The 15069-nt window shown below is 55.6% G+C and overlaps 1 protein-coding gene across 2 annotated transcripts in view; it reads left to right on the plus strand.

Moving 5' to 3' along the window:
- The window catches only part of TRIM8 (tripartite motif containing 8), a 30544-nt gene extending 15475 nt beyond the window's left edge, over nucleotides 1–15069 (plus strand). For both annotated transcript variants that reach the window (XM_055794184.1, XM_005238971.4), the window contains 5 exons: nucleotides 10432–10527; nucleotides 11397–11630; nucleotides 12009–12040; nucleotides 12629–12744; nucleotides 13490–15069. In XM_055794184.1, coding sequence (XP_055650159.1) covers nucleotides 10432–10527; nucleotides 11397–11630; nucleotides 12009–12040; nucleotides 12629–12744; nucleotides 13490–14097 — 1086 coding nt within the window. In that variant the 3' untranslated portion in view covers nucleotides 14098–15069. The remainder of the gene's footprint in view (nucleotides 1–10431; nucleotides 10528–11396; nucleotides 11631–12008; nucleotides 12041–12628; nucleotides 12745–13489) is intronic.

A 15069-nucleotide genomic window follows, 5' to 3' on the forward strand; every position in this document is an offset into this window, starting at 1 on the left:
GCAGCTTTGTTTGAACATCTGGTATTGCTGGGCTGCTGTTCAGCGCAATCTAACTATGGGATTCATAAAGATTATAATCCGGGCTTTCAGATTCTCAACAGCCGCTTTGCAAAAAAAAAAAAAAAAAACAAAAAAAAAACCCAACAAAAAAAAAGCCAGGAGAGAGAAAACCCAGCAGGGAGGTGGCTGAGGGGTCCTCGCGTTCAGCAGGTTGTGGTCGGTCCCCTCTTGGGTGCTGAGGGGTGGATAGGCTCACTGTATGTTGCCTTGGTTGCCCACAGGTGCTGACAGGCTGCTTCCAGCCTGCGAAACGCTGGGCACTGGGGAGCTGCAGAAGTGCAAAGTCCTCTTTTTTTCTTTCCTTTCCCCCATTCTCTTTATTTTTGCAGCTTGTGTGCCGAATCTGGTTGAGTCTCATACTCCTCTGGGTGGTGTCTGGCGCTGGCAAGCTGAAGCAGCAGATTCTGCTGTGGCTTTTGGTAGATGTTTGTAACTGTTGTCTGCAGCAGCAGGACTTGGTTTCTTTAAAGTGATGGAGGAGCCAAGGCTCAGAGTAAACATAGCACGTCAAAACCTCGTTTCTAAGAGAAATTGAGTCCCCTTTTCTTGAAGCAACCACAAGGTTGAGATAGCCACCTCTGTAAGCTTCATCCATCCCTCTGTGAGTCAGGCACTTTCCTTGGCACCTCTGAGAATTAAGCGGCCTCTAAGCCCCTAACGGGTTTTATAAATCTTGTTAGTTGATCTGCATTTTTGCAAAGCTCTTTGAATCCAGCCTATTGGCGCATAAGTCACCTTGACTTTCTGCAAGGCTTTGACTCCCAACTCACTTTCAGGCTCCATTTGTCAGTTGGAGGTGCACAGAAAACGTCCCCCCCTTATCTTTATTAGGGAACAAAAAAAAAAAAAAGCTGCCTGGAGAAATCTAGCTGTGTTCTAGTTGGTGCAAGCCTGTAATAGAGGTGCATATAAACCTGTTCTGCCCTTGTTTGTGTTGATTTAACTTACCAGTACAAATTAAAATAGCCTTGAGCGGTTGGAAGTTTAACTAGATCAGTTGGGAAGGAAAAAAAATAAAATCATGGCCTTTAAATCAAAGCAGGCTTTTCTTTCTACTGCTGCCTGAGCCTGGAGAGGAGCTTTGTGCCGCCTGTGCAGCTGGATCCCTCATCTCTGGGTCACCAGATGAGACGCTGATGGGCACGTGGCTGCAGGTCGTTTGCACTTACCAGTGGTCTCATGGCTGGGACGCATGGGTGCATGTGGGTATCTCAGTGGCTGCTCTGCTCCTTGGTGGTGTCTGGGTCCCCCCCAAAACCTGCTCACCCATCCAGGTCCTTGGGCCAGGCTCCCTCCAGAGCAAAAATTAGAAAGTAGAGAGGTAGGAAGCTGAAGGGGCTGTTGTTCAGAGCTCCGGGCTGAGCCGTGGTGGGTGCAGAGCAGAGGTCTTTGGGCAGAGGAGAGGCAGCTCAGCCTGCAGTGGGAGGAGGGGTGGAAGCCGCTGGCTGTGTTTCACCCCTGCAGGGAGAAAGCTCTGAGATCACACAGGCCAGCTGGATCTTGAATCCAAGATGTTTATTTGGAAGACTGAGTGAGGGTTTCTCAATTTTGCAGGGGCTGCAGATGGGGGCAGCAGTGGGAGTGGTCTTTGCAGCATGGCTGCTTTTGAAGGCAAAGCATCCTGCCAGCCCTGGTTTGGGAATGATTGCCCAGGGACCCTGAAATAACAGCAAATTGGGAAGATCTTGGGATTCAGCAGAGGTGGGGGAGGCTGGGACCACAACAGATCGAGGAAGTATTGGGGTGCTGCCAAAGCCTGTTTGTTTTTTTCTGGGGGTTATGGAAGGAGCCACTCACAGATGATACATCAGAGCAACAGGGCTTGTGTGAGGAGCAGAGTTTTATGATTCAATTGAGTTTCAGCACTGAACGATCTCCCATTTCTGCCCAGGTTGCCACCACTGGAGCTGGCAGAGCACTTGTGAGAGCCACTTCAAGCAGATGATGCAGCTGAAAAGTGACTGGTTTTTTTTTTACTGGCTTAATTTTTCAGCTGGATCTGTGGTCGGGAAGGGGCAAATGCATGAGAGGAGAGACAGAAGAGGGAGAAAAGTGGGTTAGGGCCCTCAAAACATACATGTAAATTGATTGAAACATTCAAGAAACTAGAAGCCAGAGCATGCTGAAGGCAGAAGGGGCAGGACTTCTTACACAATCTTTTAGGTGTGAAAAACTGTGAAATCCCAGTTGGTGTACCTGCTGGGCGTAGATTTTATTTTCTGGTATGGCAAGGAGGAGGTGCAAGGTGATGCTGGTCATTGGGGCCAGATGTGCTCCAGGTGTTCGTGTCATCTGAGGTCCCAAGTGGCTAGAAGTGGTTGCTCAAGGCAGTTGGGTCTGGGTGTCTGAAACTTTCTGGGATGTCGCAAACCCCTGCACTTTCCCAAAGTGCCCTCGCAATGCCCCGGTGCTGGTGCTCCAGAGCTGGTTGCTTAAATGGCATTTGGTGCTGGGTCATGCTGGGCCAGGCGGGCTTGTGCCAGGGCCCACAGCTGGAGCCCCATGCCAGAAAAGGCTCAGCAGCAGGGTGAATTTTGGCAATGATTTATAAGCAGCCCTGAAACAGGACATTTCCCCACTAATACTGAAAGAGGAGGGTAAAACAGCTCTTCCTTCACACCTCTGATGGCACAGAAGATGCAGACCGTGTCCTTTATAAACATGGAGCCGAGCTGTGTGACTCCTCCTGGCTCTCCTCACTCCCAAGTGAGGGCAGCTGGGACTGTCCTCCCTTTTAAAAGCTGGCTGGGGAGGGCTGCTGGATGGTGTCTGCATCCATGCCTGGGTGGCGATCTCTTCTCCCTCCCTTCCCAGCAGAGAGAAGAAAGATTTCTTGAGCTCCTCGCTGCCACAAGGCCTGGTTGTTCCTGCAGCTGCAGCCCCAGCAGCTCTCAGAGCTGGTCTCTCCGTCTTGCTCCTGCACTGCCCAAAAGCATCTGCTCTCCCTGTGCTGCTGTGACAGTGTGGGAGCGTGTTTCCCCCAGCCGGGTGGCATCTCCCCTGGCAGATCCAGAGCAGGAGGCGGCTGCCCTGGCTAAAGCACAGGCAGCACCGAGGGTCATCGTCATCCTGTGGAACCAGCAGCATCAGTCAGGACTCGCCTGGCTGCACACTCGGCATGCAAACCAGCTCCTCTGTCTCCGTATTCATCTTCCCTGTTTCCAGCTCTCTTGCTTTCCTCCACATGTCGTGAATGGGTCTTGAGCCCCAGGTGTGGCAGAGGTGGTTCACCCCGCTTTCACTGCCTCTTGCTCTGCTTTGCACAAGGGCAGCTCATCTGACGCTGGCTCATGTTCACACTCCTACCCTCCCACATGCTGCAAAAATAGCTTCAGTGTTTGGGGTGCCTCTGTTTTGGGGGTCATGTTGCCCGTACTGGGCACCCTGTGTCAGGAAGGCTCCTGTGTCCAGGACTTGCGGGGCTGCTGGCACAGGAAGGATGCTTCTGCAGCTGCTGGCCTTGTCTCTCTGCTCCTTGTCTCCTTTATCCACCTTTTCCCTTTGAAGCAGATCTTTGTCCCTACTCAGAGGACACTGACAGCAGTGGCAGCTGGGTCATGGGTTGAAGATGGTGTCCAAAAACCTCAGGTAGATCCCCAGCCTCCTTCCCCTATATGTACAAAAGGCGCAGCCACAGTAACCCCCACAGCAGCGAGGAGCAGAGGGGGACACAGAGGCCCAGCAAGGCAAATTAACATCCTCAAGGTCCTTCTGAAGGTCGTTTTCCGATGGAGAATAGGTCCTCGTTTCCTGGCCTCCAGAAATCCCGCTGCTGGCCCCACAAGACACAATGCCTTGCATTTTCCCCTTACTAACTCCTTTCTGCTGGGTGTAAACAAGGGGAAGAGCCGGCCCGGGCTGCGGGCACCGGCACAGCGCTGTGGGGGTCCAGGGTCTGCCTGGTACAAGGCTGTGCAGAGGAGGATGGTCTGCCATGCCCACCGTCCTGCTGCAGGGGCTGACCTGAATGCTGCCCGAGCAGCTGTGAGTCATGGCTCTGGGGGAGCATCCAGCTGCTGTGCGCCAGCCACGCTGCGGGGTGCCCTGTGCCAGCGTGAGCGCCAGAGGTGGGACATGGGCTGTGGGGGCTTTGTCTCTGCGGTAGCCAATGGAGATGGGGCTTGAAGCTTAGCCTGATGGTTTCTCCTCCCTGGCATGGTGGGGAAGGTTCGGACACCAGGCAGCGTCTTGCAGGGAGATGGGGACAGTCAGGAGGCATCTCCACCCACCCTGGCGTGAGAACAGGGCAGAGAGCTGCTCTTGTGAGAGGCACCCTGCGTCCTGTTCCCCCAAGCTGGTGCTGAGTATTTGGCTCCCAGCCCTTTTCTACAAAGCACCAGCTCTCCTGGTGCACAGGGGGTCCCTTGATGCTAGCAAGGGGGTCTCTTTGATGCCCGTGCGCTGCGTGGCTGCTGCTCCCATCTCTTCCTAGCAAGGGCAGCTATTAATATCCCAGAGGCTGTTCCCTTCCCTCTTCCTTCCCCTGTCAGGGACAAACCAGCCCAAACTCTGCACGGGGAGCACCGTGAGAAAAGCCGACCCCGGAGCAGCGTTTGTGTGCTCCAGGCTGGCCAGGGGAGGCGAGGCCTCCTGCTCCGGCCGGAGACCTCCCCTTCTGCCTGGTGCTTACTGTAAATGTGTGCAAGATGAAACCCCAACCAGAAAGCATTTCCTTCCTGTCCCTGTAAGTGGATCAGCCTCCTGCGAGTGCTGTGGGGGCCGTGGGGAGTTTGAAAGAGCTGCTTTTGCCTGGGTCTGGTCAGCAGGAGACTGTGGTGGGGCTGGGAGGGATGCTGCGGGGGGGTTTGGCTGTGGGGACTGGTCCCTGCAGCGGTGCAGGATCTCGTGGTTTGAGATCCTGTTTTGGGGGGGGGCACTGGGGCGCTGTGCCTCAGAGCCACATGGTGTCAAGGTGCTGGCAGGTGAGGGGATGCTTTCAGGAGGGATGAGAATAGCTCATCGTGTGGGGTTTTCCCAGCAAACCGGCCAGCTGACGGCAGAGTGGGGCTGGGGAGCAGGAAGCCTGCAGTGGGAGGTGCAGGGAGGCAAAAGGTTGCACTCGCCTTTTTGGTCCAGGGCTTTTGATGCATTAAAATTCAGTCGCTGTGACTTCAGGCCCATCTCCAGCAATGTGCTGGGACACGGGTCTCAATGGGGGCCCTTGATCCCAGTCCCTGGGCTGAGCTGCAGGTGTCTGGAGCCATTCCCACGACAGGCATCTGCCCTTCGTGGCTTCCTTGCTCCGGTTCCACCTTCCTCCTCCTCCCTGCCCTTCCTCCCCCTCACGCTCCGAGCTGTTCCCTCTGTTCTGGCTTTCCGGTGGCTGCAAACAATGTCCTTATTCACTCGGTGGCTGGGATTTGGCGGCGAGGGGAAGGCCCGGGTGCAGAGGAGAAGGAAAGAGGGCGGCAGAGAAGCAAGCACGCCTGTCCTGGGCCAGCTGTCCAGCTGCAGTTTAAAGGCACTCTGTGGGGCAGTGTGGCTCTCTGCTCCCCCCGGTTTCCTATGGGAATGAGGGCTGTGCGCTCTTGTGGTTTGTCCACCTGCCCTCTTGTAGTACCCTCCAAACCTACGGCTGGTTTCAGCCCGGTTTTTTGGGAATTAGCATCCTGCAAGCATCCCGCAGGTGGGTGTGCGGGGACATGCTTGCTCTTGCTGGAGGAACGGCCCTGAAGGATGCGTAGTGCTTATTAGACATCAGAGAAGTGGCATGGGCTTCATTTACCCCATGAATACAGTAAGGCTTTTCACTGCTCTAACTGATTTAAAACCAGAGCTGCTCAGCAGGTCATGGAGCGTCTGTCTGGCTGTGGCGAAGCTGCCAGGCTCCTTCTTGATCCCAGTGGGAGTCAGGCAGGGGCTGGCAAGCGCTCAGGGTCCTTGGGAAGGGGTGTCACAGGCTCTCCCCTGCCAGCTGTCCCTGGGGGACACAAGGACCTTGGCCATCCTCAGAGCAGGCAAAACCTTGAGGCACGTTGTAGGATTTTGCTGCCCCGGTGCCAGCAGGGCCAGGGGCTTCAAAGGAGGACGAGGGGGGTGCTGGGCTCCAGGCGGGGCAGGAGTATACTCCGCTGTTACTCTGGGCTCGGCAGGGACCGCAGATGTAGCTCTCTCCTTTGGGAGAGGACAGTGGTGAGACTGGCCTAAGGCGAGCCAGGGAGACATCTTGCCTGCAGATTTCTCCCTGCCCGGGAGGTCTCGGGTGGGTGTGAGCTCCTTCCCACGCCCCAGTGTCCCCCCTTGTAGCGTGGGGTTGCCCGACCGGCTGAGCTGGACCCGTGTGTGTAACACAGCTGACACTTGCGGTGTTGCAGCTGTATGATGACACTTGGATGAGGAGCCCAGATGCCCTGGATTGTCCGAGCTGTTAAACTATTACTGTCTTTCCGTCTTGTGGCTGCAGGCGTTTAATCTCACAGAAGTTCTGCTCTGTCGTGGCAACCCTGTCCCCTGGCAGACATCCCCCACCCTGTCCCCTGCCTGCGGGGGGTGGATGTGTCCTATGTTGGAGAGGCAGGTTCAGGGGGACAGACCAGGAGGTGCAGTAAGGTGTACGTGGAGTGAGGGTGGCTTCCCTGGCTGTGGTTTCCTCCCAGCAAGTGCTGAGCAGAGCGCAATGGTCAGCAAGCCTTACCCCAGCACAATCCCACAGGGACCAGCAGTGCACACCCTCCCTGGAACGAGACCTTGCAGTGTTTGCTTTGCTTCCCACCGAGATGGCTCTCCAAGTCCCATTTCCCTCCCAGTGCATGACCTTGGCACCCCAAACTCACCCGACTTGCCACCATTGCTCCCCAGGTTTCACCCTGCTCTGCCAGCAGTGGGGCTTCACTGTTTCTTCTTCCACCTTCGGCGGTCCTGTTCCTGTATGGGGTGGATGCCAATGGCGTGTTTGAAGGGAGCTCCACTAACCTCCTCTTAGGACTCAAGTCTTTTTTTTTTCCCCTCCTTTATTTTTTTTCCATGAGGAGAAGAGGAGATCACTTGCAATTCAAGCAGAATAAACTGGTGTCCAGCAACTAGCCCCGTCTCGCAGGGACCTGCAGGGTTGGGGTGGACCAGCCACTTACTCCTGTTGCAGATTAGCTTATTAATTAATTAGAAGAGTTTACTCTCTGCTGGTGTTGGAATACAGAGCATTTTTAGTGTCCATTTTGCAAACTGGCAGCATGTCTTGGAAAAGACAAACGGGGATCACAGAGTTGCTCAGAGCCCGGGAAGGGTGCCTGTATGGAGGGAGCTGCGGTTCTCCCGGCATCAAGGTCATGCATGAAATATGAGAAATTACCCTGAGAAATTCTGATCCTGGAGGAGGAGGAGGAGGAGTTCATGACTTCAGAAATACCAGATTTGGGAGGGGATGGAAGGGGAAGGGATATATTTTCCTTTTCAAAATACCTAAGGAATTCAGCCCATGCTGTGGAGACAATGAAATTTCACCCCTCAGTGCCAGAACGGGTAGTTCCTACCCATGTGTCTTGTTAAGGTTTTGGTTGCCGTGGGTGAAAAGCCTTCCCATCCTGCTGCAGTCCCAGGCACGTACGGTTTTTAAATCACCCTAAAATCAAGAGAATGGCTCAAATGTGAGATTTAAAGAAAACGCTGCGTGTCTGCTATAGTCTGTTTGATTTCTGTGGGTTTAGGTTAGATTTTGGTCACTTTTTCCAGCTGTGAGTGGCTATTAAATTACCTTTTATGTATAAAAGGTTAATTTTATATGTATTTATGTATGTTTTTGTGATTTCACATAACTGTGTGATTCCAGGAGCGGAGCACCCTGAGGTTTGTTACAAAACACAAAGGTTGGCAGCTCTGCCAACGGCAGCTGCAGGGCAGGGGGAAGGGGACGATGGTACGTGTGTGTCCAGGGCTCTTTGGTCCATCCCTCTGGGGTCCCTCACATCGCTGGGGCTGGTAGGGTTGTCTCTGCCTGCCCAGTGTCTGCCAGCGATGAGAAACACTGTTTTCCACCACGAGAGCATCCCAGCAGCATCAGGGGAAAAAGCAGGGGCTGCCTCAGGGTTGCTCCATGTCAGACGCCTGATGCATACACCCGAGTGCGACATGGCCTCTGTGCCCGGCGAGCTGTGAGCCTTGGATCCTGTCCTGCGTTTCTCCCCAGCCCTGCCCCACTGGCAGCCAGGGGGGGCAGGCAGGGGACCCCGCTGCTCCCGCGAGCCCCTCCGGACTCAGCTGTCCCCACAGCAGGCTGGTGTGGGGTGGGTCTGGCTGCTTGCGGTGGAGATGGCGAGTCTCTGCTGGCAGGCAGGGAGGGAGGCGCAGGGAAGGGCTTGGTGTGAAGCTCGCTATGGCTTTTGGTGCTCTAGCTTGGAGAGCGAGAAGCAGCCTGGGCTGCAAGACCTGCCCTGGCTCCTGGGCTCGATCAGCCTCCTGCAAGCAGGGACGAGAGAAGGCATTTCCTTCCATGGAGCGGGCGGCTTTCCCATCAGTTGACTGCGATTTCAGTGGGAAAACTCCAGCCTGTGGATGCTGGAGCAGGATCTAGAGCTGGGCCTGCTGCACTCTGCACCAGGCCCATGCAGAGGGATGTTGCAAACTGTGTTTTCAGCCGGCGGTGCTTGGGAGCAGGTAGTGTTGACATACACCTGCCTGGAACACTGCCGGAGCAGGTTGCTGCCCACCACCTCTGCCTAGTGCTGGACCTAGAACCCTGGCTGAGCTCCCAGAAGAGCCGTTAGCAGCCCCACACCCTGGCCTGGCTGCCAGCACAGGACCTGGGATGCAGTTCCCGCCTGTGCCCCATGCCCTCTCTGAGCAAGTGGTGTTGGTGTTGCCCCCACTCTCCGGAGTTCAGTTCCCACCGTATTTACCTCGGGAGTGGGTTGCAGCCTCTTGGTGCTGCAGCATCACAAGTAATGACCCTCTTACAATGAAAAAAGGAGATTTTTAATATTTGCATCAAATCTTTCTCCGTCTGGATGCTCCCACCTATTCAGCTGGTCTTAAAAAGAGCAGCAGTGATGCCCTTGGATGCTTGCAGGCCCCTGTGTTTCTGTACACGTGGGCTACCAAATGTCCCCCCCCGTCCCCCCCGTGCCTGTGGGTCTGCGTCAGTGTTGCTGCCCCTTGGATCCTGTTTCAGTGGATGTGCTGTTGTCTGTGTGTCCGTCTGTATGTGCGTGGGTGAGTGCACACACGTGGGAATCAAGAGTGCATGTGGAGTGCGACTGCGAGTGGGAAGCTGGGTTTTTTTAGCTCCTTGTTATTATTAGTGGTAGGAACCCAGCGGCACTGAGGTTGGAGGTGTCCGAGACCTTAAGAAAAACAACAGGAGGGAGGAGGCTTCACATTCCTGCTCCCAAATTGAGTTGGAGGTGACAGCCTTTCCCTGCAATGCAATTAATCCCAGCAGCGCTTCTGCCACCCTCCCCCTCCCACCTCGTCCAGGAATTAATTACTTGATTATAAATCCCAGGGCAGCGGTTTATAATAGCAATAATCCCCTCAAAATTCATCCTCGCTGCTGGTTTCTTCCCATCTCGCCCCTGTTGTTGAGAGTCTCTAATGCTGTGTCTCTGTGCCGGGTGAAGCCCTTCTGGTCCCGCTGGTGTAACATTTCCTTGGGATAACCATGGAGGGGGAAAACCTGGAGTTGATTTTGGGGGGTGTTTTGGGAAGCCCTGCTCCTGCTTGCAGGGACAGAGCCCTTCTCTCGTGGGTGGTGGGTTTCATCCTGGCCAGGGAAGCACACAGGAGCAAGATGCTCACGGTGATAGCTGCAGATAAGGTTTTGTCCCAGTTATTAGGCTGATGGCCCAGGCGCAGCCCGGAGGAGCTGGGGCCAGGGGCTGGCAGCATGGCGGGGGGAGGCCCTGTTCCTCCATTCTCTGTCCCTCCTGATTACACTGACGCTGGCTCTGGGGCTTGTCATGGAGGCGGGGAAGGGAGAAAGGATTTGGCGTAGCGTACGGGGGCACGGGGGGGCTGACGATGCTTTGCAGGAGCCTGCTGGCAATGGGTGATGGGCCTTGAACAGTGCTGCCATAGTGGGAGATGAGCCTCTCTGTGTGTCCCCCAGGGTCCCCAAGGCTTGGCTCTGACCAAACCTCAGTGACCATGCTGCAAAATGTTACCTGAGGGGCTGCCCCCAACCAGGGGACCCACATCAAGGTCTCCAGCTGATAAGGCAGCCCAGCACACATGGCCCCTCTGCGTGGCCACTGAAATAGCGAAGTTTCCACCTCCACCAGCAGCCATGCATGGCCTTTCAGCTCAGCAATGGCGTCCTGCTGGGAAAAAGCACTGTCCCTCCCGAGCTGTGTGGGCAGAGCTGGTGCAGGCAGCACTGAAGCTTCTTGGTTCGTGTGGCCGCTGGGCTCTGATGGCTGCTCCTCTCTCCTGTCTCTGCAGAAGATGCTGATGAAGCAGCAGGACCGCCTGGAGGAGCGGGAGCAAGACATCGAAGAGCAGCTCTACAAGCTGGAATCAGACAAGCGGCTGGTGGAGGTAACTGGTGCTTCACCCTGCTGTGTCCAGCCCCACGGACTGTCACCCCGTGGCACAATGGGGACAGGCTCCTGGGCCGTAGGAGCCAGGTGGGCAGGGGGGGAGGGAGGACATGCAGGGGAGGAGCAGCTGGACAGACCTGCTGTCTCCAGTCCAGTCATGTCTGTCATCCTTCTGGGGGACAGAACGTGTTCGGGGCTGCCCTGCAGCCTTGTGGGTCCTGGGGTGAGTTGGGAGGTGAGGAACAAGGCTGTTCTTAAACATCAGATGGCCCACCCTGCCCTCAGCTCAGCACAGCCTTCCCCGAGTCACCCACTTCATCCCGAGCAGGAGGCAGGGGTCTGGAGATGGGAGATCCCCGATTAAACCGCTGAAATACCCAGGAGGTGGAAGAGATGCAAATAATTGTTTTTTTGGGACACAGATAAAACAAGATCAGCTTGTGGCCCTTAAAGCCCCTTGGCCTCCCCAGAGCATGGGGAGGGCTCTGGAGCATGACATGTCCCCGGCCTGGGGTGGGCATGGGGGTGACGATGGCGATGGGCAGGGTTTTTTGAGGGAGCACACCTGCCTTGGTGGTGCTGCGGGTTGTTGCTTGCCATTAGTCCTCTGGAGGCACCTAGAGCCCAGGAGGTAGGTGCAGGAGATCTGCTGGGTCAGCAGTGTCCCTCCTGGGTCTCTGGCACATAGGAGTCTCATGCGGCAGCTGATGTCAGGGTTTGGTCTGTGTGGGTGTTGCAGGAGAGCAGAGCTGTGGTGCAGCTTTCAGGTTGCACCCCCCCTCTGCTGGGGAAAGGACCCAGGTGTCCCGCGACATCACGGCAGAGGGTGGAGGGTGCAGAGGGCCTGACCCTGCTTCTCTTGCCCAGGAGAAGGTGAGCCAGCTGAAGGACGAGGTGCGCCTGCAGTATGAGAAGATGCACCAGATCTTGGATGAGGACTTGCGGAAGACCATGGAGATCCTGGACAAGGCCCAGGCCAAGTTCTGCAATGAGAACGCTGCCCAGGTCCTCCACCTCAACGAGCGCATGCAGGAGGCCAAGAAGCTCCTCAGCTCTGTCCAGGTCATGTTCGACAAAACCGAGGACATCAACTTCATGAAGGTAAGACAAGCTTCTTCCTTGTCCCACCAGAGGTGGGATGGGGCCGTGGGGAGGTCTGGTTGTGCAGGAAGCATCAGGGAGGCACGGGGCACGGTAGGGAGCGGGCTGGGGACACTGACAGGGCTAGCTGATGCCTCCAGAGGGCTCAGCAGTGGGAGAAGGCAAGGGGAGCAGGACAGACTCAGTGCTGGCCTTGAATGAATGGGTGCCACAACTGGAGATGGGGTTGGGGCAGCCCATGCCGGGGGGGAGAGGGGGCTTAGCACCTGTGGGCAGCCCATCCCCTCCTGGGGGGCGCAGAAGGTGACAATGAAAGGGGGGGTGTTGGCTGTGGCAGGGACTGGCCTTACTGATGAGAGCTTCTCCTTCCCCTCCTAGAACACCAAGTCTGTGAAAATCTTAATGGACAGGTGAGTACAGCAGGGCAGGCGTGGGCGGGGGGGGCGTCTTTGTGTTCGCAGGGGCGGCAGCAGCAGCACAGTGTCCAGAGGAGGAGCAGGGCCAGGGGTGCTGCAGGGCCTGGGAGAGGCATGCTCCGTGCCTCGGTTTCCCTCTGGGAGGGTGGGAAAATCCCCTTCCGCAGCCGTTGAACCGAGCCCTCCCCTTGGACCGAGGGAGCACAGTGGTGTGCTTTGGAAGAGCGGAGCTGGGACCCAGCGCCCCAGCCAGGGTGGGTTGCGAGGCTCAGTCCAGCTCTGCTGGGGCAGCGGCAGGGCAGGGGGTTAAAGCCAGCGCTAGTGGAGCTGAGGAGAGCTGGGGTGGCCGTGTGGAGGGACACAGGGGCTGCGGGAGGTGCGCCCTGGCACGGAACGTTCACGGCAAAGCTGGACGGGGAAGGTCCTGCCCGTCAGAGAGTGCCAGCTCCCTGCTGCCCTCCACGCTGCTGCCCTAGGGGAGGGGTCTGGCCCCAGGAGGGTACGGGGGAAGGATCCGTCTGACCCTCCCCTGGGTGTAGCTTGTCCCTCACACCTTTCCTCTCTGCCTGTGGTCCCCAACAGGACCCAGAACTGTACAGGTGGCAGCCTGCCCCCACCAAAAATCGGCCACCTCAACTCCAAGCTCTTCCTGAATGAGATCGCCAAGAAGGAGAAGCAGCTCAGGAAGTTGCTGGAAGGTGGGTGAAGCCTGAGGCAGGGTGGGGGGCAGGGGCACGGGGCTTCACTACCTCCTGTACCCATATCTGGGTGCTCTGCTGTTCCCAGTACAAGAGGGTGGGTAGAGTTTTCAGGGTACAGGGACCCCAGGGAGCACCTCTGTCGTCAGAAAGGGCATGGAGATGCCATGAAGCCAGCTCCTGGCTCTTCCCAGGACACTTCCCTTGGCTTGTGGAACAGCTGTGTTTTGGGGTGACACAAAACACATGGGTGGGGGGACTGGCCATCACCAGGAAAAGGCAGTGGAAAAATGGGAGTTGGCATGTGGGCAGGGACAGCCAGGGGCCAGCATGGTCCTGCAGCCCCCAGCCCATGCCTGGGAGCAGACCACATCCTCCAGAGGCTTCCCAGTCCTCTCCTTGGGGGACTTGGCTTTGTCACCCTGGCTGTCCCGCTCTGGCCGGGTTATGGCCTGTGATCGTCAGCTGTGCGTGGGCTCAGCCTGTGCACGTGTTTGCAGGGCAGCGCTTGGGGCCGCTCCCAGCCTGCTGCCGAGGTCTCGCAACAGCACCTGCAAAGTCACCCGTACAGCTGTGTGCCCAGTTTGCCACTGGTTGGTGGGGCAGGCTGGGAGACCTTCTGCTCGCGTGGGGCTGCAGCACGGGTTTCGGGGCTTGGCTGCGGGTTCTGCCCAGCAGCCAGAGCACCCTGGAGCTGTGCCGTGCTGTGCTTGATGCAGTCCTCCTCTCCTGTTCCCCTCCGCAGGTCCTCTGAGCACCCCTGTCCCCTTCCTGCAGAGCATCCCCATGTACCCCTGCACCGTCAGCAACTCCGGCGCGGAGAAGCGCAAGCACTCCACCGCCTTCCCCGAGGGCAGCTTCCTCGAGCCATCGTCCGGGACTGTGGCGAGCCAGTACATGAGCCAGGGCGCTTCGGCTGGCGAGGGGCAGTCTGCACAAGCCATGGTGCCTTGTAGCTCCACGCAGCACATAGTTGGACTTCCCAGCGGCCCGCAGCCGGTGCATTCGGGCTCCGTCTTCAACCCATCTCACTACCCCAACACCACGTCATCTCAGCAGTCTGTGCTCTCCCAGTACGGCGGGCGCAAAATCCTTGTCTGCTCTGTGGATAACTGTTACTGTTCCTCCGTGTCCAACCACAGTGGGCACCAGCCCTACCCACGGTCAGGGCACTTCCCCTGGACGGTCTCCTCGCAGGAGTACTCCCACCCGCTGCCGCCCGCCCCCGCTGTCCCCCAGTCGCTCCCGGGACTTGCCGTGAGGGAATGGATTGACGCATCCCAGCAGCACGGGCGGCAGGATTTCTATAGGGTCTACGGCCAGCCATCGGCGAAACACTACGTCACCAGTTAACCGTCACACTCTCCGGAGAGTCCCGCTCAATGACACGTTCGGAGAGAAAAGTCTGGTTTGGTTTGGCTTTTCTTTTTTTTTTTTTCTTTTTTTTTTATTTTCCTTTTAAATCAAACCCGATTTTTTTCCCCACCTCATGCCCCTCCAGGATTTTGGGGAGGGTTGTTCTCTCATCTCCCTCTCTTTCCTTTTTTTTTTTTTTTAAATCCTTTTAAAACAAAATCATAATTTTTTTTCTTTTAATTACTTTTTTAATTTAATTTTGGAAAGTCCTTCCTGCCCCTCGCTGGGAAAAGACGAGGGAGAAATTACCGAGAAGAAATTGATGGGGATTTCACTCGGGCGTCTGGGTCTGTGCGTCGCATTCTTCCTCGCTTCTCTCTGCCTTTGGAAAACTTCAGAAGGGACAATGGCACCTTCTCTCTTTCCGTTTCTCAGAGTTCATTATTTCTGGTTTGGTTCAGTTTTTTCCCCTCTTCCCCACCCCCTCTTTTTCCCTTTTTAAAAAGAAAAAAAGAAAAAAAATCTATCATTGATTCAGTATGAAATTATACTTGTAGATTTTGGGTTTGTTACCTTTTTTTTTTTTTAAAGGTTGATTATTTTTTTTTTGTGTTACGAGGCCACTTCTCATGCATATTGGCATTTTTTTTCTTTTCAGAGATTTGTAAATACACAATGGCAGGAAATTTAATGCACAAAAAAAGGGAAAAGAAACTTAAAAAAAAAAAAAACACGAATAAATAAATAAATAAATAAATAAATAAAAATCTGTTCTAGTTTTCAGGAGGGGAAGCGTGGCTGAAATGCACCCCCCTCCTGCGTATCGCTGATGCAACTTCCTGTAACAAGCACTTTGTATAAAAAAAAGTGGACTTCCTGCTATAAGGCACAGGTATTTATTCTGTAACCGATTTTAGAACACACACACACAAAAAAAGTATCCAAATAAATGTGATCACTTAGTGCAAA

Source organism: Falco peregrinus, chromosome 1, assembly GCF_023634155.1.
Source record: "Falco peregrinus isolate bFalPer1 chromosome 1, bFalPer1.pri, whole genome shotgun sequence".
NCBI lineage: Eukaryota > Metazoa > Chordata > Aves > Falconiformes > Falconidae > Falco > Falco peregrinus.